Genomic DNA, 24,770 nt, shown 5'->3' with positions numbered 1-24,770 from the left:
TTATTTCGCCGTGAGAGTGTGACTCTGCTAACAGGTTATGGGCCCAGTAACCGCGCGATTCTAATAGTTTGACGACGGACACGTGCGATGGCAAGACGTCTGCTTGCCAGCACGCTGAGAGATAGCTAGTTAGCTGGAAGTTGTAGCTAGTTTAGCGGCGGGAGAACCGGGAAGCTAAAGCTAGGCTAAAAGGGAGCAAAGCTGAGCTACGGGCACAAAAAGCCATGGTGAACAGAAGCAAGACCAAGTGGCCCACGTTCGACGGGAGAGCAGTGGAGTATGAGCTATGGGAAGAAAGGATGTTGTGCTGCATGCCCGGAGTAGGACTGAAGCAGACAATCCTGAACGAGCCTCCCGGACCTCTATCAGCGGACGAACTGGCCGAAGATGACAAGCTTAATGCTGACGCATATTGCGCGTTGGCGCCTTTACTCGACAATACGAGCTTGGGACTGATATTCAGAGACACTAAAGACAACGGCCGAGAGAGTCTCAGAGTGTTAAAAGAACATTACATCGGTAAAGGTAGGCCCCGGATTATCTCCCTGTACATAACACTTACCTCGCTAAAGAATGCTGACACAGAGACTGTAACGGAATACATTATCAGGGCAGAGCAAATAATTACGGCGCTCAGGAGTGCAGGTGAAGCGCCAAGTGAGGGACTGATGATGGCGATGGTTATGCGAGGACTACCAGAAAGTTACAAGCCGTTCACGCTGATGGTCACTCATGGTTCAGCGGACATGAAGCAGGGGGAGTTCAAGGCCAAGTTGCGGAACTTTGAGGCCTCAGAAGATTCAGATCCAGTCGCTGAGGAGGCGGGAGGTAGAGTGCTGAAAGCCCGGGTGGCGCCAACGAAGAACGGACCCCCGACGGATCTGGTGTGTTGGCGATGCGGAGAAAAGGGCCACAGAAAGGGTGACTGCACAAAGAAAGCCTGGTGTAGTTTCTGCCAAAGCACCGGGCACACAGACAAAGCGTGCAGAAGGAAGAAGCGTGGACAGGGCTCTCAGTGCGCTTGTACCCAAGATGACGGCGGCGGGGGCCATGAAGCGGGTCGTGGACGGGATGACGCCCGGAGAGCTGCGGGAAGAGAAGACTTCACGTTCAGCACGCAGACAGAAGATGCCAGCCAGTTAGCGTAACAGCTGCAGATCCAGGAAAAAGGACTGACCGTGGACACGGGCGCGTCGTCCCACATCCTCAATGACAGGAGCCGATTCAAGAACTTTGACAGCACCTTCAAGCCGGAGAGACACTGCATGGAGCTGGCAGATGGGAAGCGCACCTTCGGGTTGGCGCAAGGCAGGGGAGACGCACAGGTATTCCTCATTGACAGCGAGGGGCACAGGTGTGCAGTGACATTAAAGGACGCCCTCTACATCCCCTCATTCACTCAAGGACTCTTCTCGGTGAAGTGTGCCACCGCTAGTGGTGCCAAGGTATCCTTTGAAGAAGGTAAAGATGTTCTTGTGGCGCCTGATGGCACAAGGTTTAATATCCATGTATGTAAGAGAATGTACTACTTACAAACCGAGTGTGATGAAAATGATGTGTGTAATGTCAGCCATGATATCCAGACATGGCATGAGATCATGGGTCATTGTAATTACGAGGACATATTGAAATTGCAGGATGTAACAGTAGGCATGCACATTAAAGGTGCAAAATGTAGGCCTGACAAAGAATGTGATGTGTGCACAGAGGGGAAGTTTACTCAAATGAGAAACAGAGATCCAATTGACAAGGTAAAGACACCACTTGAATTGGTAAACACAGATCTACCTGGTCCAGTAAACAATGAATCAAAAGATGGCTTTAAGTACATGCAGTCTTTCACAGATGTATGTACAGGGGCAGTGTTTGTTTACTTTCTCAAAGCAAAAAGTGATGCAATTCAGGCCACTGAGAAGTTCCTGGCTGATGTAGCGCCTTATGGCACTGTGAAATGCATTCGGTCAGATAACGGGACCGAGTTCACTAACAGAGAGTTTCAGACACTACTGAGAAAGAACAAAATCAAACACGAGACGTCCTGTCCTTACTCCCCACACCAGAACGGGATAGCTGAGAGGGAAGGGCGTAATCATTTCGAGATGGCCAGGTGTAAACTTATTGACAGCAACCTACCTAAGAGCCTTTGGCACTATGCCTTTCAGGAAGCAGCCTACACCAGGAATCGGTGCTTTAATAAGCACACGGGGCACTACCCCTTATACAGCACTGACAGGAAAAAAATGTGATCTAGCCAAGATGCACAAGTTCGGGTCAGGATGCTACGCCTACCAACAGGACAGAGGTAAACTAGATCCTAGGTGTGAGAGAGGACTCTTTGTAGGGCATGACAAGGGCAGTCCCGCCTTTCGAGTTTACTACCCCAATAAAGGGAAAGTGCAAAAGCACAGGCTGGTAAAGTTTGTCACAAAGACAACCTGCGAGAACGGGACTCAGACTCAGGAGCTAGGGCTGGACCGCAAAATAGATGGTGAGGAGAGAGAGACACCACAACCTAGTGTCCTCAGCACAGACATACAGACTGGTGGTCCACAGTCACCAGAGGATGATGGCGAGAAGCACCCTAGGGTGACGCCACAGGCCTCAAGCAGTGGGAAATATCCCACCAGAGAGCGTAGACCCCCAGGGTATCTGGGAGATTATACTCAGGAAGATAGTGATGAGGAGGACAGTACACTCACTAGTATAGACTATTGCTACCGAGCAGTTTGTGGTGTGCCGCTGACCTTTAAAGAGGCCATGACATCAACTGAATCAGGAAAGTGGAAAAGAGCAATGGACGAGGAGATCGAGTCCTTAGAGGACAACCAGACCTTTACCCTGACTACATTGCCAGAGGGCAGAAAGACAGTGGGAGGTAGGTGGATGTACTCGATTAAGGAGGACAGTGATGGACATGACCGGTACAAGGCCAGGTTTGTGGCTAAAGGATATAGTCAGAGGGCAGGGATAGATTATGGCGAGACGTTCTCACCTATAGCCAATCTGACAAGTGTACGTGTAGTAATGCAGAAGACAGCCCAAGACAACTTGATATTACATCAAATGGACGTAAAAACAGCCTATCTGCACGCGCCCATCGATCGAGATATCTACATGGAACAACCTGAGGGTTACGAAAAGGGGGGAGAGAAGCTAGTCTGTAAATTAGAGGAGTCCATTTATGGCCTGAAACAGTCGGGGCGTTATTGGAATGAGATGCTTCACACATGTCTAATAGATGATAACTTCACACAGAACCCACTGTGTATACACAAAAGAGTCCAAACAGACAGGAAAGGTGATAGTTGTTATCTGGGTGGATGATCTTATCATTGCAGCCAACAACACTAAGAGTCTGGAGCAGGTGAAGACCATGCTTTCCACCAGGTTTAAGATGAAGGACCTAGGCAGGTTAAAGCATTTCCTGGGCATGGACTTCAGCCAGTCTGATGGCTGCGTGAAGATGTCACAAGGGAAGTATGTTGGAAAGATCCTGAATCGTTTTGACATGCAGGAGTGTAGAACTAGGGAGACATCATGTGACCAAAAGATAGACTATTCTGAGGATGCGCCTGAAATGGCTGATGTAAAGAAGTACAGAGAAGTTGTCGGCAGTCTCATCTACTTAGCTACCTGTACACGACCTGACCTATGCTTTGTGGTAAGCAGGCTATCACAGCATTTCGCTAACCCCACAGATGAGCACTGGGTTACAGTGAAACATGTTTTGCGCTATCTCAGGGGTACTGTAAACAAACTGCTCTGTTTCAGAAAGAGCAGTGAGGGTCTAGGCCTTCGAGCATACAGTGACGCAGACTGGGGGTCAGAGGCCAGCGACAGGCGTAGTACAAGTGGTTATTGTGTGAGCATGAGTAAAGACAGCTCATTGGTCTCATGGAAAACCAAGAAGCAGCCCACAGTAGCACTATCCACGTGTGAAGCCGAATGAATACATGGCTCTAGCTCTAACAATACAGGAGTGTATCTATTTGGAGCAACTACTGAAAGGTATAGATACCTATGGGTACATGAAAGCTGTTTATGAGGACAACCAGGGGGCTATTGCACTTGTTAGGAACCCTGTGTGCAGGCAGAGATGTAAGCACGTGGACATTAAGTATCACTTCATTAGGTCCGCGGGGGCCGAAAATAGTCGTCCTTAACTTCCTTAACTTTTCCCATTCATTCTCTATGGTAGTTCTTACCACTACGGATGTAATATTTTTCCGGCCACAAGCGGGATTTTGGTGGAGCTGTTTCCCCCCTCGGCAGAAGTAAGGAGATCGACAGGAGCGTCGACAGGAGACCACAAACACGTTCTCGGAGAGAGATGACAATTATTTTCATCCGTCGACAAGTTTACTTTTCAATTGTAAGTTGGACCTATTGTTTTTAACTCATAAATTCACTTTACTCAGTCGTATATGGTCGTACTGTATTTACAATGTAGTAATGTTTACAGCTAGTTAGCTAATGTTACATAACATTAGCTTACGTTAGTAACTTTACATTAATTTGGTACTTAACGTTAAATGTTATAACAGCTTCTAAATAATACTATTGTACACAATGTAAGAGCCATCTGTCAGGTCTTCAGTTTCTCTCTGACGCTGGCACAAAATCCTGCTTTTTGCCATCGTTATCTAAGTTAATTAATTAATTAGTTAATTCTTTCATCCATTTGACTAACATTACAGTCATATTTCGGGCAGTTAGCTGACTGTGTACCTTTTGAATTGGTAAATACTACAGCACATTTCTATTTTATACCACATATTTCATTTTCCACAGCGTCACACTGACATCTCTCTATCTATACATATATAAATACAGCTTCCCCTCATTGATCGATACTGTCTGACTACTATCTGAAGGGGAATTAGTATTGTCTCAGTTAAGAGTTGGGAAACTGAGTTTACTTGTGTTAAACCCACCCTCATTACAAATGCTCATTAATGTTGATATGAATAATACTGTTAATATAACAGTATTATTATATAGCTTTAATTATTACTACATTACAATATAACTAATACTAGCTACTATTACTGTATAATCATATGTTACTCTGTAATATGCATTATTTTTTGCAGTGAAAAGAAATCATGAATACCATCAGCTTCTTCCCCGGAAAGATGACGGTGTCATTTAGGAAGGGACCATCGGGCCATCTGCGGCAGGACCCATCTGCTGAGGCCATGAGGATGAAACAAAATCCTGGGCTTCAGGACAAGTCTCCCGCTCAGAAACATGACCTAGTGAAGACCAGTGCTCTCACTGTGGTCTTCCAGCGAGGAGGGGATGTGTCGGACCGACAGGAGGTGATGGGAGAGTACCTGCTGCAGTTCGGAAAGTACCAGGGAAAATCTTTCAAATGGCTCCTACACTGAAAAAAATTAAACATTGGCTCAAATTAAAAAAATTGAGGTAATCGATCACACCTAATATTGTAGTTTCATACAATATAAATAATTCATTTGATTTGACCTGAAATATTTAACTTCATGTAAACCCATTTCTGAAGGTTGAACCAAAGCAATTATTTCAGATTTTACTAAATTAAAATAAGTACATTGGTTTTATTACTGAATATAAATAATATACTTGGTTCAACCTGAATATTTTAAATTCATTTAAACAACTTTTAAATATGGGAGCAAACTATTTTTTTTAAGTTGTCTCAAATAAAAATTTTAAGTCATCATAATTTAATATTTATAGACCTTAATTTAAAAAAATAATTTTAATACCTTTTGATTTACACACAGAAGCCATTCCTTTTCAACACACAATTTTATTGTTGAATTAAGATTTTTTTTAACATCTCAACCATAACGGTTATTACGGAAGAGCATTAGGGCCACGGAGTAATATATTAATTCTAAATCTCTGAGAAAAAAAGTCAAAATTTTCGAGAAAAAAAGTCGAAATTTTAAAAAGTCGAAATTTTCGAGAAAAAAAGTCAAAAGTTTTGAGGAAAAAAGTCAAAATTTTCGAGAAAAAAAGTCAAAGTTTTCGAGAAAAAAGTCAAAACTTTCGAGAAAAAAAGTCAGAAATCTGTAGAATGCAACCCTCCACGGCAGTGACATTCACTGGCGGCCAGTAGATGTCAATGGCTGAGACGGAGTGGCAGAGAGACACACGCATTCCGCTTGGTGGTTCGACTGGAGGAACCGGGGAGCCATGGCTGCGGCAGGTGGGTAGATAATACATGTTTATGCTGCATTCTGTGATACTCAAGCAGTACCCTATATGAGGCGAGTGGGAGTGCGGTTAGATGATGCCGCGGGTGTTGTTTGGCTAGCCACAACTATTCGGCTAGTTTGTGCCGTGTGGCTAACTTAGCCTGTGACTGCTTCGTGGAGTTCAACCAGACAAGTTGGCCGCAGTAGCCTACGTCGTTTGGACATGTACAACTACTTGGCTTTGGAAATGCGTTTAGTAATATAATGCAAGGTAGCCTACCGCACGCCAGACATTTACATAGTGCTACACAGCACTAGCCTGGCTAGCGCCTAACACTTCTCACTAGATAGACAGACAGACAGACAGACAGACAGACAGACAGACAGACAGACAGACAGACAGACAGACAGACAGACAGACAGACAGACAGACAGACAGACAGACAGACAGACAGACAGACAGACAGACAGACAGACAGACAGACAGACAGACAGACAGACAGACAGACAGACAGACAGACAGACAGACAGACAGACAGACAGACAGACAGACAGACAGACAGACAGACAGACAGACAGACAGACAGACAGACAGACAGACAGACAGACAGACAGACAGACAGACAGACAGACAGACAGACAGACAGACAGACAGACAGACAGACAGACAGACAGACAGACAGACAGACAGACAGACAGACAGACAGACAGACAGACAGACAGACAGACAGACAGACAGACAGACAGACAGACAGACAGACAGACAGACAGACAGACAGACAGACAGACAGACAGACAGACAGACAGACAGACAGACAGACAGACAGACAGACAGACAGACAGACAGACAGACAGACAGACAGACAGACAGACAGACAGACAGACAGACAGACAGACAGACAGACAGACAGACAGACAGACAGACAGACAGACAGACAGACAGACAGACAGACAGACAGACAGACAGACAGACAGACAGACAGACAGACAGACAGACAGACAGACAGACAGACAGACAGACAGACAGACAGACAGACAGACAGACAGACAGACAGACAGACAGACAGACAGACAGACAGACAGACAGACAGACAGACAGACAGACAGACAGACAGACAGACAGACAGACAGACAGACAGACAGACAGACAGACAGACAGACAGACAGACAGACAGACAGACAGACAGACAGACAGACAGACAGACAGACAGACAGACAGACAGACAGACAGACAGACAGACAGACAGACAGACAGACAGACAGACAGACAGACAGACAGACAGACAGACAGACAGACAGACAGACAGACAGACAGACAGACAGACAGACAGACAGACAGACAGACAGACAGACAGACAGACAGACAGACAGACAGACAGACAGACAGACAGACAGACAGACAGACAGACAGACAGACAGACAGACAGACAGACAGACAGACAGACAGACAGACAGACAGACAGACAGACAGACAGACAGACAGACAGACAGACAGACAGACAGACAGACAGACAGACAGACATTTTTCTTTTCATTCAACATTAACCATATCTGTTTCATTTTTATGTTCTTAAGATTGGGAAATATGCAAATTATACAAGCCATTGAATCATTGATGAGATACTAGAAATAATCAACACTGTGGTGGAAGAGCCTATTCTGGAGGAGATCCGAGCATCTGTGGCCATCGGATTGGAGGTGGATGAAACCACAGATGTCGCCATAAATCGTCAACTTGATCTGCATGTTAGGCAAGTTTGTTCGATAAAAGTACAAATTATTTAATTAAATATATGTAAAAGGTGACACGTTTGAATTGATTTTGTCATCTGTCTTTATCAGATACACTGATAAGGAAGGGCAGCTGTTTAGCCAGTTCTTGGACCTGATCAGTATCCCTGATAGCAAAGCTAACACAGTTGTTGCAGCCATCAGGGATGTTCTGAGAAAAAAGGACATTCCTACATCAAAATTGTATGGGTTAGGTACAGATGGAGCTGCTGTCATGACTGGTATGCATATTGAGCTGATTCATTCGTATACAATTATCCCAAAAAATTACATTTTACAAAGTTAATGGTTTCGACTTGATGCAGGGAGACAAAATGGATTGGCCAAGCAGCTTCAGGACAGCGTCCCCTGGCTGGTGTCTGTTGCCTGTGCGGCACATCGGCTTGCCCTGTCCTGTAAGGATGCCTCCTCAAATGTGCCTTACATGGCAACCTTCAGGGACCACCTGCAGTAGCTCCACATCTACTTTCGCAACAGTGCGAACAGAACATCTGTTCTGAAAGCAGCAGCACAGACCCTGGGCCTGGCAGACCTAAAAGTGAAGGCAAGTTATGCAGAAAGAAAAGCAAAAAAACAAAAAATGGGTTTTATGCTTTCATCTCATGAAAAAATAATATTTTTCAGGAGGTGAAGGACACACGTTGGCTGTCACAGCACTCTGCCATAATGAGCCTGCAACACAACCTTGGTGCAGTTCTGTCTGCCTTGGTGGAAGAGTCAGAAGTCAACCGTTGCCCACTAGCCAAGGGGCTATACTCCTTCCTGGCAACATATAGATTTGTGGCTGCAGTCTACCTGCAGGCAGATGTACTCCCTCACCTGGCCTGCCTTTCCAAATTGTTCCAGAAGGAAAATGTAAATTTTCTGGCTTTGAAACACCAGGTGAGATTTTATTTGAAATGCTAGAGGCTCTTACTTTCGGCTGCTTTTACAATAAATGTATAATCCCTGTTCAATTAGGTTCCTGTGACGATTGCCATTTTGAGAACTATAAGGGATGCGGGAGACCATCAGCCTCCTGGATCATTTCTCTCATGGCTACACCAAGATCTTGATAACCCTACAGGGTTATCAAGTTTTGGTGTAGTCCATGAGGAGGAGAGGAACCGGAGACACAGAGGCTCCTTAGAGGAGCACAGCCGAGAGCAACTCTGGGTCTGATTAAAAAATCAGGTACAACAAGTCTTGCAATTGCTATTAAATGCTCTATATTAAGAAAAACAAACAAATATGTTTTTATTTTATTATTATGTTTAGGTGATGGAACCTTATCTCGATGCGCTTGTTGAGAGTTTGGAGAGGCGTTTTGGGAGTCTAGACCTGCTAGGAGCATTCCATGTTCTTGGGCCTCAGGCTGCCAAGGAGGACGAGGCTGTCTGTGTGAGGAATCTAAAACTCCTGTCAAATAAATTTCTGACAGGAGACCAGGTGATCCAAGAGTGGACCTCTTTCAGGCAACATATCCTGATAGGAGCATTCCAGGTATGAACATAAAAAATTGTCAGTAGGTTTGACAGGTTTTGTAGCTTAATTAATGCTCATTTTGTTTCAGGGCATGGACCAGCAGCAGATAATGACGCGACTGGCGTCACAGATTGACGAGTGGGGTCAGCTTTATCCTGGACTCAATAAACTGGCTGCCATTGGTCTCACAATTCCAGTCTCAAGTGTCAACTGTGAGCGTGACTTTTCAACACTGAACAGGGTAATACACCAGATTATTATTATTATTAACAATGATTTAGTTATTGCCTAACGTACACCCACTTATGGTTTACTATTTGTTGTATTGTAGGTGAAGACTGACCTGAGAAACAGGCTACAGGGAGAGCATCTGGCGACTTGTTTGAGAGTCAGCATCAATGGCCCCCCCACCACCAAATTCCCCTACAGAAGAGCCCTGGAGCCCTTCTTTAAAAAGCCCAGAATAATTAAATGCTCCCAGGCTGGATGTAGCCTTTGTGGATGAGCAAAAACACAGTTCTCCGTCTGTTGTCTTCCTTGTCCTCATCCTCCTGTCGCTCTCTTGTCCTCTTCCCCTGACTCTCACTGTCTCACAAAGGAGCTGAGCTCACCTGAGGTCTATTTGTAGTGCTAAGGCTCACACTGATTGGTATTCAATTAGCTTTATTTTTTATTTTTCATGTGTGTGAGTCTGTGTTCTTTTCAAATTTTAGTTAGGTTTATAATTTTAAAAGATGTGTTTTGCCCATTGTTGCAGGAGATTTCATTTTTGAACAAAGTGTCTTATGTAAAAAACAGTTATGCTTTGGGCATAGCAACCATGTTTAGTGTTTAAGCATTAGGCAAAAATCTGTAAATAAATTGTGCAAATTATATTTGCGTTGTGGCATCTTTTGTTTAAATATTACTATACAAAAATATAAAAATCTGTAAATGAAGACACAAAAGGCAAAGTTACAACACCAATAATCCCATCTACAGTAATACACAGGACTGTTTGAATAGGATTTAAGTGCATATTCTCCTCTCAAAGTGCACCAGATTCATGCATTCCAATGTAAAGGGTACAAAAAATTTTTGGCCGGGGGGCATGCCCCCGGACCCCCGAGAGGGTTAAGGGACCCCACCACCGCTGCTGAAAAAAATCCTGCGGGAAACACTGCAGCCTGCTGTCTTTTCTGGACTATGCCAGGAGCTTCCAGGAAATCCAGGACCTGAGGAACTACCTGATCTCCAGGAAGCCTGCTGAACCAGTGGCGTCAGAGGGGGACAATATTGTCGGCTTTGGTCGCAGGGCCAAAACCACATGGAGGCAGATCTGGGAGAGCAGGGCGGATAGTTATGCTGCCTACATTTTACGACAAAAGTGCATTCAAAACAGTAAGATGTACCACCTGCAGCAGTACATCCTCAAGCAGGAAAGGACTGACCCCAGTCCACCACCTGCAGAAGGCTCCACCACATCTGCTGCGTCCACATCAGGCACTCTAGGTCAGTTCACAACAATATTCAAATACTGATTTCATGATCATTTAATGTGCCTAAAACACAATGAATGTTTTGTTTAATCTCCTAGTGATGGAAGAGAACGAGGGGCTCGAGAGACAGATGTTGAACCTGTCTCCATCTATATTTGACACCGGACTAAGTAGGTGGATCATAAAGTGTGAAACAAATAAAAAATACTTCTTTAAACTCTTACTATACGTGATAAAATATCACCTGTAGTTTCAGGCCCACCAGCAGCAGCAGTCCAGAGAAGAGAAGCTGTGTCTCCACCAACAGGTTCTTCTTCATCAGTGCGGACGGAGGATACTGTTTACAAAAAAATTCACCTGCCGCTTCTATTTTTTGTCAACTAGTTTGTTATTTTGGCCGTGTTCTGGTCTGTTCTGATGTTCGTGTTCTCTTGCTCTCCCACTAACCAAAGGAATTAACATGTCAACGATGATGGTAAGTGTTTTGTGTTATATGCATGCTTCATTTAAGCTGTCGTTCAAGGATTTGGCGTGTGAAATACCATAGAGGCTTAGATACAGGTTCAAATGCCACATCTTTGATTGACCAGCGATATTCTTACTATATACCGATATTGTTTCTGTGCTTTACCTGTTGTCAGATGCTTAAAAGATTTGTGTTTTTAAATTTCAAATTAGCAACAATTCACAATTTAATGAAAATGTTTAGTCTGTGCTACCAGTTAGCTGCAAAGACAACAGGTAAAGTCAGATTGCAAAGCATAACAAACTTAAATGTGTGAGGAAAATTACACAGATTGTTTTTAAAGCTCACAGGACGAAGCCACCAGCCACTGCTGCTAGACCTGCAGCGCCGGATGACCCCACTGCGACTGCTGCGTCTATGAAAGGTTATTATATTTGTTTCCTTCCCACTTCATCCTGGATGTCATTCAGATTGCATGACATTTATGTTTCCCTTTTAATCCCATAGCCACAGCGAAGGCCCTGTTGCCGGTCCCTGCCCAGCTGCTCGCCATTGCCCCAGAGCTCGGGATAAAAGAGCAGGAGCCCAATGTGTTGAAACAAAGTATGACAGTAGTGCTCTTATGCCTCCAGTGTGTCTCACATAAATATCAGTTTCATTCTGATAATCACATTTTCGTTACGTTATATATAGTGCTCATGTGTTAAGTTTATCTCAACTTTTGTTTCAACTTTTTTCCAAAGTACACAGAAAGCCAGTCTCCCGCAGTCCTTTGGAGTCCGTGATAAGAGCAGGTCCATCTCTTCCTAAAAGTAAATGTTTTATTTTCTTAAATGCTCTGAGAAATGATATCTTAAGCACATGTTGCCAACACTTTCCTGTTTGTATCTCACCATCCTAGATAAATCATCCCCACAGAGTATTGCCCCTGTGGAAGCACAGGGAGACACTGTCCATGATGAAGGTAAGAAATTGTGACACTGGTTTAACCATGTCATTGATACAGAGCTCGATTTTATTTCCTTGTACTCTGAATATACTGTAGTGTTTTACGTGTTTGTGTTTTACAGCTTCACCATGTCCTGCGCCTCCTGTCAGGCAGCCAGCAGCCCAAGGTTACAATCAGGATGTTGCACAGTGGAACTGCTCCCATCAGCAGCAGATCTGGATGAAGACTGAGCTTGAGACATTGGGTGTGTGGCCAGGGTCACGTCCAGTACGTCACCCAATGAACATGATTTCCCTGTGGCGCTATCCACCTCAGCCTGAGCTCATAGACTCAATTACTGCACTGCCTTCGCCCAAATATTTTCAGCTCCACCCATTCTTTATTTGGAAGCTGGAGCATGCAATCATGGAGAGGGTGAGGAATAATTTTGTCCTGCCCTGCCTTCATGGTTGTCCAAACCCTCAGCTAGCTTCTTCTGGTGTTGGACGGCCCAGAGTGATCATCGGCACCAGTGGTCAGTACTATCTTTTCGCTTCACGGCTCACCTGTAAAGCTTGTAAGAGGTACTGGCATGCTGACAAACCCTAATGGCTGGAGATGTTGCCAAAGCGCTTCAATAACATTGTGCCAGCCTTCCTGACTCACAAAAAAGCCATCTGCAAATCGGTGATGGATGAGCTGAGACGCAGTGGCAGATCTCCAGAGGACATGTCCAAGCAGCTGACAGAGGCGCTCCATCTTAAGTATGAGCGCGCTCACCTGGCCTACCTGCTGAGTGTGCAGAACATCAGGGATGCTGAGGAAGGAGTCTACGGCCAGAAGACCATCACTGGGCACCTCAGACAGGCAGACACTCCAGCTTCATTCGGGGGATATTCAGATGCTGATGGCTGGCGCGGAGTGTCTCTTTCTTCGCACTACCTGGTCAACTGCCTGGTCCAGGAGTATCACAGGCAGGAGCAGCTCCTCACACTACTGCTTTAGGGGACCTTCAGACAGGCACTGAGGTCCGATCACACACGGAAAGTGGCGAGGAAGGTCGTGCTGTCGTCTGGCACCATGTCTTCCTACGCCATCATGAACGAGAACTGGATGATCCTGAGCTGGGTGATGCTGCAGTCAGAAAGTGATCGGTCCCTTCATCCGGTGTATGAGGGACTGGCTCAACGCTACACTGCGGCTGGAGTGGAGAAGGCAAGCTGCCACTGGGTGGACAGGTATGAAGTGTTTACATTTCAAGATTTACTAGACTTACATACGTTTGTTTTATTTCATCCATTTATTCCATTTTGCACAGTTTATTGTGTCATCTGACTAATCTGAGATACAAATATAAAAAAAATAGAATTCTAAAATAGAATAGAAAGATATTATTTTTTAAATATTGTAAATAGATGAATAGTCTAATAGTATTTCACAAAAAAAAAAGTATTTTTCAACTGTAATAAAATGTATTTTTAATGTTTTAGGGACTGCTGTGCTGCCTTCAAGGTCCTGGACACCAGAGCTCAGGAGCACCTGTCATGGGACTGCTGGAAGACCACAGAGGCTATTATCACAGAGGCCACCTCTGGAAATCTCGCCAACACAAGTGCTGCAAGGAACAAGTTTAATATAGACATTAGCATCAAATTAGACTTGTTTCATTGTATGCGCCGGCTTACCAGAGAGTGTGTGACAGAGCATCATCCTCTGTACAGCTCTTTCTGCCAGTTCCTCTCTGCAGCCTTTCTCGTTGTGGACCAGGGGGATCCCGAGAGGCTGAAGAACGCTTACACCTTCTGTGGAATTGCTCCTGCTAATCCAACCAAGCAGCACATGAGAGATCACTGCAGGACAAAGGTGCCACAGCCCAGAGAACTGCTGCAGAGAGTGGAAGACGTCCTCCATCACTTCCACCTGGCAAAGGACGTGAATGGTGTGCTCCTCTATAAGGCCTCCATGTTGAAGGTGTGGAGGATTCAGCGGATCCACATCTTAAGAGGCTGCTTGAGCGACCCTGAGGTGGAGGAGGGGATCCTCTACAGCAGCATTACTCATTGCGCGGCTCGCAAGCCACATGCGGCTCGCCAAGCCTCTATTTGCGGCTCGCATGGCGGTAAAAATATACAGTGATATGATCATGCAGTGAATACAGGTATTTAAAAGAACAATACAAACAATTATTTAAAAAATAAATCAACAGCGGCATTAAAAGGTGGAAATATAGCCTTGTCTAGAAAATATTTTTAAACTTGCTCGGCTCTACGCTGATAGCGGGGTTGCCAGATTGGCGGTTTTCCTGCATAACAAGAGAGAATGTGCTCTTTGGATGGACTTATTCTTATTAACTTATTCTTCAATAGCTTCCATGTTATGTGACCCAGTGTCTCCACATTATTCCAGAAAATAGCACACAGTCACACAAGTCTTAATTTTCCTCTCAAAGTGCACCAGATTGATGCATTCCAGGTTAAAAGGTACCAAATTTTCTTCCGGGGAAGCATGCCCCCGGACCCCGCTAAGGACCGGGTTCCCTCCACAGTTTCACAAAATTCTGTGGGAAACACTGCTTCAGGGAGGACATATTATTAAGCAGGCATACTTATTTATGACTGGATTTATAGCTTTTGATACTTTGCGGTAAAAATGGCTCTCCTGTTGACGTCGTCCTGTCAGTGCGGCTCTCCTGAAAAAAATAGTGAATACCACTGCTCTACAGGTACGGTGGCACCTTGCAGCTTAATTACACCAAGGGCGAAGGAGCGGCTGTACCTGTTTGGATCCCTGTTAGAGGCACATCGCAGCAGGAGGGCTTCCACTGTCACCAGGCCCAGTGGGTGACAGGCAACCGGGTGTCCACTGACCTCTTCCAGGCCCAGGCCATGACTGGAGTGGTGCGCTGGAACTTTCAGAGGCTTGTGGACCCGAAGCAGCCTGATGTGGAGCTGCCAGCTGTGTTTGACCCTGCGCTCATTTGGGAACTGAACGCAGCCTGTCAAAGGGTGACAGGGGTGCCAATATATCCGACCCTGCACGTAACAAACAGGGACATGGGAGAGATTCGGTCTGCAGTATGTGGAGCCAGGCTGTCGTCCTGTGGTTTTAAACTGGGACAAACACAGGACACAGCACAACACCTCTGCTGCTGTCACCGCGGAGACACAGCTGCACTCCTCTGCCAAGGATGAAGTGCATGACATTTCTGCTGCTGTAGCGGGCACAGACTCTCAGGTAATCCAGATGAATCACACACTGTCAATTTCCAACCCACTGACAGAATGACTAACTGACTCAATCATTATATTTGATGCTGTGTTTCAGGAGACCAGTGATGGCACTGCCCAGGACAACCCAGTGGGAGCAGTGCCGATCCTCCATTTCCAGCCACCGACGCCAGCATCTGCCACAGCCAAAGAAGAGTCTCACCCTTTGATGGATACAGGTTGCCCACCTACCATTCCTCATGCACAACAGTTAACTGTTAAAAACAACTTCACACATGGCTACTGTATACAATTAGCTAGTAATAATAATAAAAACAATATAATAAACATATGCTTTATTCCTTAGACCTGCGAGGGGTAGCGCCACTGCCCATATCCTCCTCTCCTCGAGCCACCCGCACTGGACCCATTAAGACGGGAGGCCTGGTTCAAGTCCTGGACCACAGCCGGTGGACGGCCCCCATGAGAGCAGCCATCGATGGGCTTCTGGCTAAACACCATGGAGCCAAGGGTATTCTGAAGAGGGTGGATGCAGAATATGCTGCCATGGTGCAGAGGGCGTGCACTGATCCCAACAGCCTCCTTCATCCTTCCACAGGTCAACATATCTCCAGATATGTAAAGCATCTGGCCAAACTGAAGAACACCAGCTCCTCTCTCAACACCAGCCCAGAGAAGGTTTTGGAGACTCAGCAGCTGTGGCAGAGTTTGACCACAGGCAGCCAAACAGTCTGTGTACCCGTCACAACCCTGCCTCCTGCGACCGTCAACCCTCCAGCTGTGGCTCCCCCCCCCGGAGGAGTCAATGAGCCGGGCCACAGTGGAGAAGATTGTGACAGAGATCCTGCAGAAACAGCAGCAACAACCACAGCAGAAGACAAAGGTGCCCAGAAACTGTTTGTCCTGTGGTCTGCCAAAGTCCAGGTACCTTGGCGATGGATCCACTGTTCACATCTTTTTTCAGTCCCCTGAGGTGAAGTACTTTTACTGCTCCACACGGGTCTTTAAAATGTATGGAGATGAAGGCCTCAAAGACCCCAGGATGTCTTTTGAGGACTTTGCTGCCTCCCCCTTTTTTGCCAGGGAGCTTGAGGCTGTAAAATAGAGGAGTGCAGCGTGCAAGAAGGTGGCAGAGGAGAGGACAAAGAGGAAGTCTGCAGTGCAGCTTCCAACAGGTCGCCTTTGCAGGTTTTGTCACCAGACTCTGAAGCAGGGTCCTGGCAGCCCTCATGTCCATGCCTGTTTCCCTGACATCAAAGGGAAATATATATACTGCCCCTCCAGAGTGTTGTCCCTATACAAGGACAAGGGCATGGCCAAGGAGTTGACCTGGATGGAATTCCAGCAGTCTGACTTTTTTGAGGCAGAAAGGGACCGATGGGTTTCAGAAAAGAGGAGTTGAGGAGGACTATTAGTCCTGGACTAATCATTTCATAATTTTGTATATGTTTACACTTTTTACTAAATATATTCTGTACATTTTTATTGTTCCTTTGCTTACATATTATTTACTTGTTTTCTTATTTACTCTTTATTTACCTTCAATGTCAATTTTGATTTTGTGTGTTTAATTATTCAGTTTGTGTTTATGTACATTAAAATATCATGAAAACATGACTGACTTTCTTTACTTGACAGGGTTAGAAATAGTGATGGAAAATTAAATAATAATAACAAAAATTTATATTCATATGCTGTATGCTTCCCTAATAAGGCCCATCATGCATAAAACAGTTGCATGATATTTGGAGATTAGCACCTTATTTGCACAATTATTAACTATTAAGATTCTCTTATCTATGTTTTTCTATACTTAACTTTATTCAACAATTTACCTGAGCAGATTCCTTTAAAGCTTATTCTGACACTTTCATTAAAGGGCAGCAACTTGTTTCTGGATAATTTGCTTTGTGAAGCATAGTGTGGTGTGTTTCATGCATAATTTATATAATATAAATATTGTTAATGGTTATTGTTGTTTTTATTATCATTAAGTTCAATTCAAACTTTTCAAGAAACAGTAAGTAAAAGTAGAATTATTATCTATCCTTTAATAACGAGGTCTTATTATCATATTATCCTCAAAGATTAATTATTTCCACATTTGTTGAAAAAGTGATTAAAGTTCACGTAAAAAGTTGAAAATAGTTGAAAAGGAATTGTTTCGGATCATCTACACATGCTGTAGAAAGAATATAAGAATATTCTAAATCAAAAAAAAGGGTTTGGTTTGTTTGGCTAACATGGGAATCGAACAACCTCCTCTGGGAGACGTTCTGCTCGACAAAGAGTTCTTTTACGTCACAGACATTTTCCCTCTCTCTGCACTTGGCTCTAGGAGAGCGTGCGTCGGTTCGGGGTTCACAAATAAACTACGCCAGTTCGGCTAAAGAGAGAAATGTATTAGAGTTATTATTTCGCCGTGAGAGTGTGACTCTGCTAACAGAAGTCCATTACTTTTAAGCAATATCAACATTGTACGGTCAGAATCACATTGTTGGTCAAAAAGTTTTTCTCTCTCTCTGAAAAGCATTTTGCACACATAAAAACTAGAAAAGTTGATATTTCTGTTCCTTTCAATTAAAACGTGTTATTATGCTTATAAAAGGGTTATTTAAGCATAAACCACCATTTGGAAGGGAATTCCGTTCGTTTTGAGCAATATCAACATTGTAAGGTCAGAATCACATTGTTGGTCAAAAAGTGCTTCTCTTGCTCTGAAAAGCATTTTGCACACATGAAAACTAGAAAGTTGATATTTCTGTTCCTTTCAATTCAAACGTGTTATTATGCTTAGAAAAGGGTTATTTAAGCATAAACCACCATTTGGAAGGGAATTCCGTTCGTTTTGAGCAATATCAACATTGTAAGGTCAGAATCACATTGTTGGTCAAAAAGTGCTTCTCTTGCTCTGAAAAGAATTTTGCACACATGAAAACTAGAAAGTTGATATTTCTGTTCCTTTCAATTCAAACGTGTTATTATGCTTAGAAAAGGGTTATTTAAGCATAAACCACCATTTGGAAGTGAATTCCATTCGTTTTGAGCAATATCAATATTGTAAGGTCGGAATCACATTGTTGGTCAAAAAGTGCTACTCTCGCTCTGAAAAGCATTTTGCACACATAAAAACTACAAAGTTGATATTTCTTTTCCTTTCATTTCAAACGTGTTATAATGGTTACACAAGGGTTATTTAAGCATAAACCACCATTTGGAAGTGAATTCCATTATTTTTGAGCAATATCAACATTCTAAGGTCAGAATCGCATTGTTGGTCAACAAGTGCTTCTCTCGCTCTGAAAAGCATTTTGCACACATAAAAACTAGAAAGTTGATATTTCTGTTCCTTTCAATTCTAGCGTGTTATTATGCTTACAAAAGGGTTATTTTAAGCATAGACCACCAGTTGGAAGTGAATTCCATTTATTTTGAGCAATATCAACATTGTAAGGTCAGAATCACATTGTTGGTCAAAGAGTGCTTCTCTCGCTCTGAAAAGCATTTTGCACACATAAAAACTAGAATGTTGATATTTCTGTTCCTTTCAATTCAAACGTGTTATTATGCTTACAAAAAGGTTATTTAAGCATAAACAACTATTTGGAAGTGAATTCCATTCGTTTTGAGCAATATCAACATTGTAAGATCAGAATCGCATTGTTGGTCAAAAAGTGCTCCTCTCGCTCTGAAAAGCATTTTGCACACAAAAAAACTTGACAAGTGAATATTTCTGTTCCTTTCAATTCAAACGTGTTGTTATGCTTACAAAAGGGTTATTTAAGCATAAACCACCATTTGGAAGTGAATTCCACTAGTTTTGAGCACTATCAACATTGTAAGGTCAGAATCACATTGTTGGTCAAAAAGTCCTTCTCTCGCTCTGAAAAGCATTTTGCACACATAAAAACTAGAAAAGTGAATATTTCTGTTCCTTTCAATGCAAACGTGTTATTATGCTTACAAAAGCGTTATTTTAGCATAAACCACCATTTGGGAGTGAATTCCAATCGTTTTGAGCAACATCAACATTGTAAGGTCAGAATCGCGTTGTTTGTCAAAAAGTGCTTCTCTCGCTCTGAAAAGCATTTTGCACACATAAAAACTAGAAAAGTGAATAGTTCTGTTCCTTTCAATGCAAACGTGTTATTATGCTTACAAAAGGGTTATTTAAGCATAAACCACCATTTGGGAGTGAATTCCATTAGTTTTGAGCAATATCAACATTGAAAGGTCAGAATCACATTGTTGGTCAAGAAGTGCTTCCCTCGCTCTGAAAAGCATTTTGCACGCATAAAAAATTGACAAGTGAATATTTCTGTTTCTTTCAATTCAAACGTGTTATTATGCTTACAAAAGGGTTATTTAAGCATAAACCACCAATTGGGAGTGAATTCCATTCGTTTTGAGCAATATCAACATTGTAAGGTCAGAATAACATTGATGGTCAAAAAGTGCTTCTCTCGCTCTGAAAAGCATTTTGCACGCATAAAAACTTGACAAGTGAATATTTCTGTTCCTTTCAATTCAAACGTGTTATTATGCTTACAAAAGGGTTATTTAAGAATAAACCACCATTTTGGAGTGAATTCCATTAGTTTTGAGCAATATCAACATTGTAAGGTCAGAATCACATTGTTGGTCAAAAAGTGCTTCTCTCGCTCTGAAAAGCATTTTGCTGACATAAAAAATAGAAAAGTGAATATTTCTGTTCCTTTCAATGCAAACGTGTTATAATGCTTACAAAAGGCTTATTTAAGCATAAACCACCATTTGGGAGTCAATTCCATTCGTTTTGAGCAATATCAACATTGTAAGGTCAGAATCACATTGTTGGTCAAAAAGTGCTTCTCTCGCTCTGAAAAGCATTTTGCACGCATAAAAACATGACAAGTGAATATTTCTGTTCCTTTCAATGGAAACGTGTTATTATGCTTACAAAAGGGTTATTTAAGCATTAACCACCATTTGAAAGTGAATTCCATTCGTTTTGAGCAATATCAACATTGTAAGGTCAGAATCACATTGTTGGTCAAAAAGTGCTTCTCTCGCTCTGAAAAGCATTTTGCACACATAAAAACTAGAAAAGTGAATAGTTCTGTTCCTTTCAATGCAAACGTGTTATTATGCTTACAAAAGGGTTATTTAAGCATAAACCACCATTTGGGAGTGAATTCCATTCGTTTTGAGCAATATCAACATTGAAAGGTCAGAATCACATTGTTGGTCAAAAAGTGCTTCTCTCGCTCTGAAAAGCATTTTGCACGCATAAAAACTTGACAAGTGAATATTTCTGTTTCTTTCAATTCAAACGTGTTATTATGCTTACAAAAGGGTTATTTAAGCATAAACCACCATTTGGGAGTCAATTCCATTAGTTTTGAGCAATATCAACATTGTAAGGTCAGAATCACATTGTTGGTCAAAAAGTGCTTCTCTCGCTCAGAAAAGCATTTTGCACGCATAAAAACTTGACAAGTGAATATTTCTGTTTCTTTCAATTCAAACGTGTTATTATGCATACAAAAGGGTTATTTAAGCATGAACCACCATTTGGGAGTGAATTCCATTAGTTTTGAGCAATATCAAAATTGAAAGGTCAGAATCACATTGTTGGTCAAAAAGTGCTTCTCTCGCTCTGAAAAGCATTTTGCACACATAAAAACTAGAAAAGTGAATATTTCTGTTACTTTCAATGGAAACGTGTTATAATGCTTACAAAAGGGTTATTTAAGCATAAACCACCATTTGGGAGTGAATTCCATTAGTTTTGAGCAATATCAACATTGTTAGGTGAGAATCGCATTGTTGCTCAAAAAGAGCTTCTCTCGCTCTGAAAAGCATTTTGCACGCATAAAAACATGACAAGTTAATATTTCTGTTCCTTTCAATGCAAACGTGTTATTATGCTTACAAAAGGGTTATTTAAGCATAAACCACCATTTGGGAGTGAATTCCATTAGTTTTGAGCAATATCAATATTGTAAGGTCAGAATGACATTGTTGGTCAAAAAGTGCTTCTCTCGCTCAGAAAAGCATTTTGCACGCATAAAAACTTGACAAGTGAATATTTCTGTTTCTTTCAATTCAAACGTGTTATTATGCATACAAAAGGGTTATTTAAGCATAAACAACCATTTGGGAGTGAATTCCATTAGTTTTGAGCAATATCAACATTGTAAGGTCAGTATCGCATTGTTGCTCAAAAAGTGCTTCTCTCGCTCTGAAAAGCATTTTGCACGCATAAAAACTAGAAAGTTGATATTTCTGTTCCTTTCAATTCTAGCGTGTTATTATGCTTACAAAAGGGTTATTTTAAGCATAGACCACCAGTTGGAAGTGAATTCCATTTATTTTGAGCAATATCAACATTGTAAGGTCAGAATCACATTGTTGGTCAAAGAGTGCTTCTCTCGCTCTGAAAAGCATTTTGCACACATAAAAACTAGAATGTTGATATTTCTGTTCCTTTCAATTCAAACGTGTTATTATGCTTACAAAAAGGTTATTTAAGCATAAACAACTATTTGGAAGTGAATTCCATTCGTTTTGAGCAATATCAACATTGTAAGATCAGAATCGCATTGTTGGTCAAAAAGTGCTCCTCTCGCTCTGAAAAGCATTTTGCACACAAAAAAACTTGACAAGTGAATATTTCTGTTCCTTTCAATTCAAACGTGTTGTTATGCTTACAAAAGGGTTATTTAAGCATAAACCACCATTTGGAAGTGAATTCCACTAGTTTTGAGCACTATCAACATTGTAAGGTCAGAATCACATTGTTGGTCAAAAAGTCCTTCTCTCGCTCTGAAAAGCATTTTGCACACATAAAAACTAGAAAAGTGAATATTTCTGTTCCTTTCAATGCAAACGTGTTATTATGCTTACAAAAGCGTTATTTTAGCATAAACCACCATTTGGGAGTGAATTCCAATCGTTTTGAGCAACATCAACATTGTAAGGTCAGAATCGCGTTGTTTGTCAAAAAGTGCTTCTCTCGCTCTGAAAAGCATTTTGCACACATAAAAACTAGAAAAGTGAATAGTTCTGTTCCTTTCAATGCAAACGTGTTATTATGCTTACAAAAGGGTTATTTAAGCATAAACCACCATTTGGGAGTGAATTCCATTAGTTTTGAGCAATATCAACATTGTAAGGTCAGAATCACATTGTTGGTCAAAAAGTGCTTCTCTCGCTCAGAAAAGCATTTTGCACGCATAAAAACTTGACAAGTGAATATTTCTGTTTCTTTCAATTCAAACGTGTTATTATGCATACAAAAGGGTTATTTAAGCATGAACCACCATTTGGGAGTGAATTCCATTAGTTTTGAGCAATATCAAAATTGAAAGGTCAGAATCACATTGTTGGTCAAAAAGTGCTTCTCTCGCTCTGAAAAGCATTTTGCACACATAAAAACTAGAAAAGTGAATATTTCTGTTACTTTCAATGGAAACGTGTTATAATGCTTACAAAAGGGTTATTTAAGCATAAACCACCATTTGGGAGTGAATTCCATTAGTTTTGAGCAATATCAACATTGTTAGGTGAGAATCGCATTGTTGCTCAAAAAGAGCTTCTCTCGCTCTGAAAAGCATTTTGCACGCATAAAAACATGACAAGTTAATATTTCTGTTCCTTTCAATGCAAACGTGTTATTATGCTTACAAAAGGGTTATTTAAGCATAAACCACCATTTGGGAGTGAATTCCATTAGTTTTGAGCAATATCAATATTGTAAGGTCAGAATCACATTGTTGGTCAAAAAGTGCTTCTCTCGCTCAGAAAAGCATTTTGCACGCATAAAAACTTGACAAGTGAATATTTCTGTTTCTTTCAATTCAAACGTGTTATTATGCATACAAAAGGGTTATTTAAGCATAAACAACCATTTGGGAGTGAATTCCATTAGTTTTGAGCAATATCAACATTGTAAGGTCAGTATCGCATTGTTGCTCAAAAAGTGCTTCTCTCGCTCTGAAAAGCATTTTGCACGCATAAAAACTAGAAAGTTGATATTTCTGTTCCTTTCAATTCTAGCGTGTTATTATGCTTACAAAAGGGTTATTTTAAGCATAGACCACCAGTTGGAAGTGAATTCCATTTATTTTGAGCAATATCAACATTGTAAGGTCAGAATCACATTGTTGGTCAAAGAGTGCTTCTCTCGCTCTGAAAAGCATTTTGCACACATAAAAACTAGAATGTTGATATTATATTTCTGTTCCTTTCAATGGAAACGTGTTATTATGCTTACAAAAGGGTTATTTAAGCATTAACCACCATTTGAAAGTGAATTCCATTCGTTTTGAGCAATATCAACATTGTAAGGTCAGAATCACATTGTTGGTCAAAAAGTGCTTCTCTCGCTCTGAAAAGCATTTTGCACACATAAAAACTAGAAAAGTGAATAGTTCTGTTCCTTTCAATGCAAACGTGTTATTATGCTTACAAAAGGGTTATTTAAGCATAAACCACCATTTGGGAGTGAATTCCATTAGTTTTGAGCAATATCAACATTGAAAGGTCAGAATCACATTGTTGGTCAAAAAGTGCTTCTCTCGCTCTGAAAAGCATTTTGCACGCATAAAAACTAGAAAAGTGAATAGTTCTGTTGCTTTCAATGCAAACGTGTTATTATGCTTACAAAAGGGTTATTTAAGCATAAACCACCATTTGGAAGTGAATTCCATCAGCTTCGAGCAATATCAACATTGTAAGGTCAGAATTGCATTGTTGGTCAAAAAGTGCTTCTCTCGCTCTGAAAAGCATTTTGCACACATAAAAACTAGAAAAGTGAATAGTTCTGTTGCTTTCAATGCAAACGTGTTATTATGCTTACAAAAGGGTTATTTAAGCATAAACCACCATTTGGAAGTGAATTCCATCAGTTTTGAGCAATATCAACATTGTAAGGTTCGAATCTTGTTGTTTGTCAAAAAGTGCTTCTCTCGCTCTGAAAAGCATTTTGCACACATAAAAAGTAGAAAAGTGAATATTTCTGTTCCTTTCAATGCAAACGTGTTATCATGCTTACAAAAGCGTTATTTTAGCATAAACCACCATTTGGGAGTGAATTCCATTCGTTTTGAGCAACATCAACATTGTAAGGTCAGAATCGCGTTGTTTGTCAAAAAGTGCTTCTCTCGCTCTGAAAAGCATTTTGCACACATAAAAACTAGAAAAGTGAATAGTTCTGTTCCTTTCAATGCAAACGTGTTATTATGCTTA

General features: G+C 41.9%; 2 protein-coding genes across 2 annotated transcripts; both read left to right on the top strand.

Annotated features, from left to right (window-relative positions):
• The first annotated feature begins 7,653 nt into the window (after positions 1-7,653).
• LOC307075387 (uncharacterized protein) lies at positions 7,654-10,276 on the top strand. Its single transcript, XM_079735975.1, has 8 exons — positions 7,654-7,936; positions 8,028-8,197; positions 8,282-8,520; positions 8,601-8,858; positions 8,937-9,149; positions 9,234-9,458; positions 9,529-9,681; positions 9,772-10,276. The coding sequence occupies exons 6-8, from the start codon at positions 9,237-9,239 to the stop codon at positions 9,943-9,945; spliced, it is 549 nt and encodes a 182-aa protein (XP_079592101.1). The 5' UTR covers positions 7,654-7,936; positions 8,028-8,197; positions 8,282-8,520; positions 8,601-8,858; positions 8,937-9,149; positions 9,234-9,236; the 3' UTR covers positions 9,946-10,276.
• Positions 10,277-11,592: 1,316 nt separating this feature from the next.
• On the top strand, positions 11,593-13,345 carry LOC307075416 (uncharacterized protein). The gene is made up of 5 exons (XM_079736007.1): positions 11,593-11,808; positions 11,892-11,987; positions 12,128-12,196; positions 12,286-12,348; positions 12,455-13,345. The coding sequence occupies exons 1-5, from the start codon at positions 11,802-11,804 to the stop codon at positions 12,919-12,921; spliced, it is 702 nt and encodes a 233-aa protein (XP_079592133.1). The 5' UTR covers positions 11,593-11,801; the 3' UTR covers positions 12,922-13,345.
• The last annotated feature ends 11,425 nt before the right edge of the window (positions 13,346-24,770 follow it).

This window comes from Pollachius pollachius, assembly GCF_949987615.1.
Source record: "Pollachius pollachius genome assembly, chromosome: 4".
NCBI classification, from domain to species: domain Eukaryota; kingdom Metazoa; phylum Chordata; class Actinopteri; order Gadiformes; family Gadidae; genus Pollachius; species Pollachius pollachius.
Note: the sequence above shows the minus strand (reverse complement) of the source record. Positions and strands in the feature narration are given on the sequence as shown.

What these genes read in the sequence shown, in the direction of transcription:
- LOC307075387 (XM_079735975.1), top strand. Translation starts at nt 9,237, where the DNA reads ATGGAACCTTATCTCGATGCGCTTGTTGAGAGTTTGGAGAGGCGTTTT. An exon ending in TCCTGATAGGAGCATTCCAG is followed by an intron (nt 9,459 to 9,528) that starts GTATGAACATAA and finishes ATTTTGTTTCAG; the next exon opens with GGCATGGACCAGCAGCAGAT. An exon ending in ACTTTTCAACACTGAACAGG is followed by an intron (nt 9,682 to 9,771) that starts GTAATACACCAG and finishes GTTGTATTGTAG; the next exon opens with GTGAAGACTGACCTGAGAAA.
- LOC307075416 (XM_079736007.1), top strand. An exon ending in GCCCAATGTGTTGAAACAAA is followed by an intron (nt 11,988 to 12,127) that starts GTATGACAGTAG and finishes TTTTTTCCAAAG; the next exon opens with TACACAGAAAGCCAGTCTCC. An exon ending in AGACACTGTCCATGATGAAG is followed by an intron (nt 12,349 to 12,454) that starts GTAAGAAATTGT and finishes TGTGTTTTACAG; the next exon opens with CTTCACCATGTCCTGCGCCT.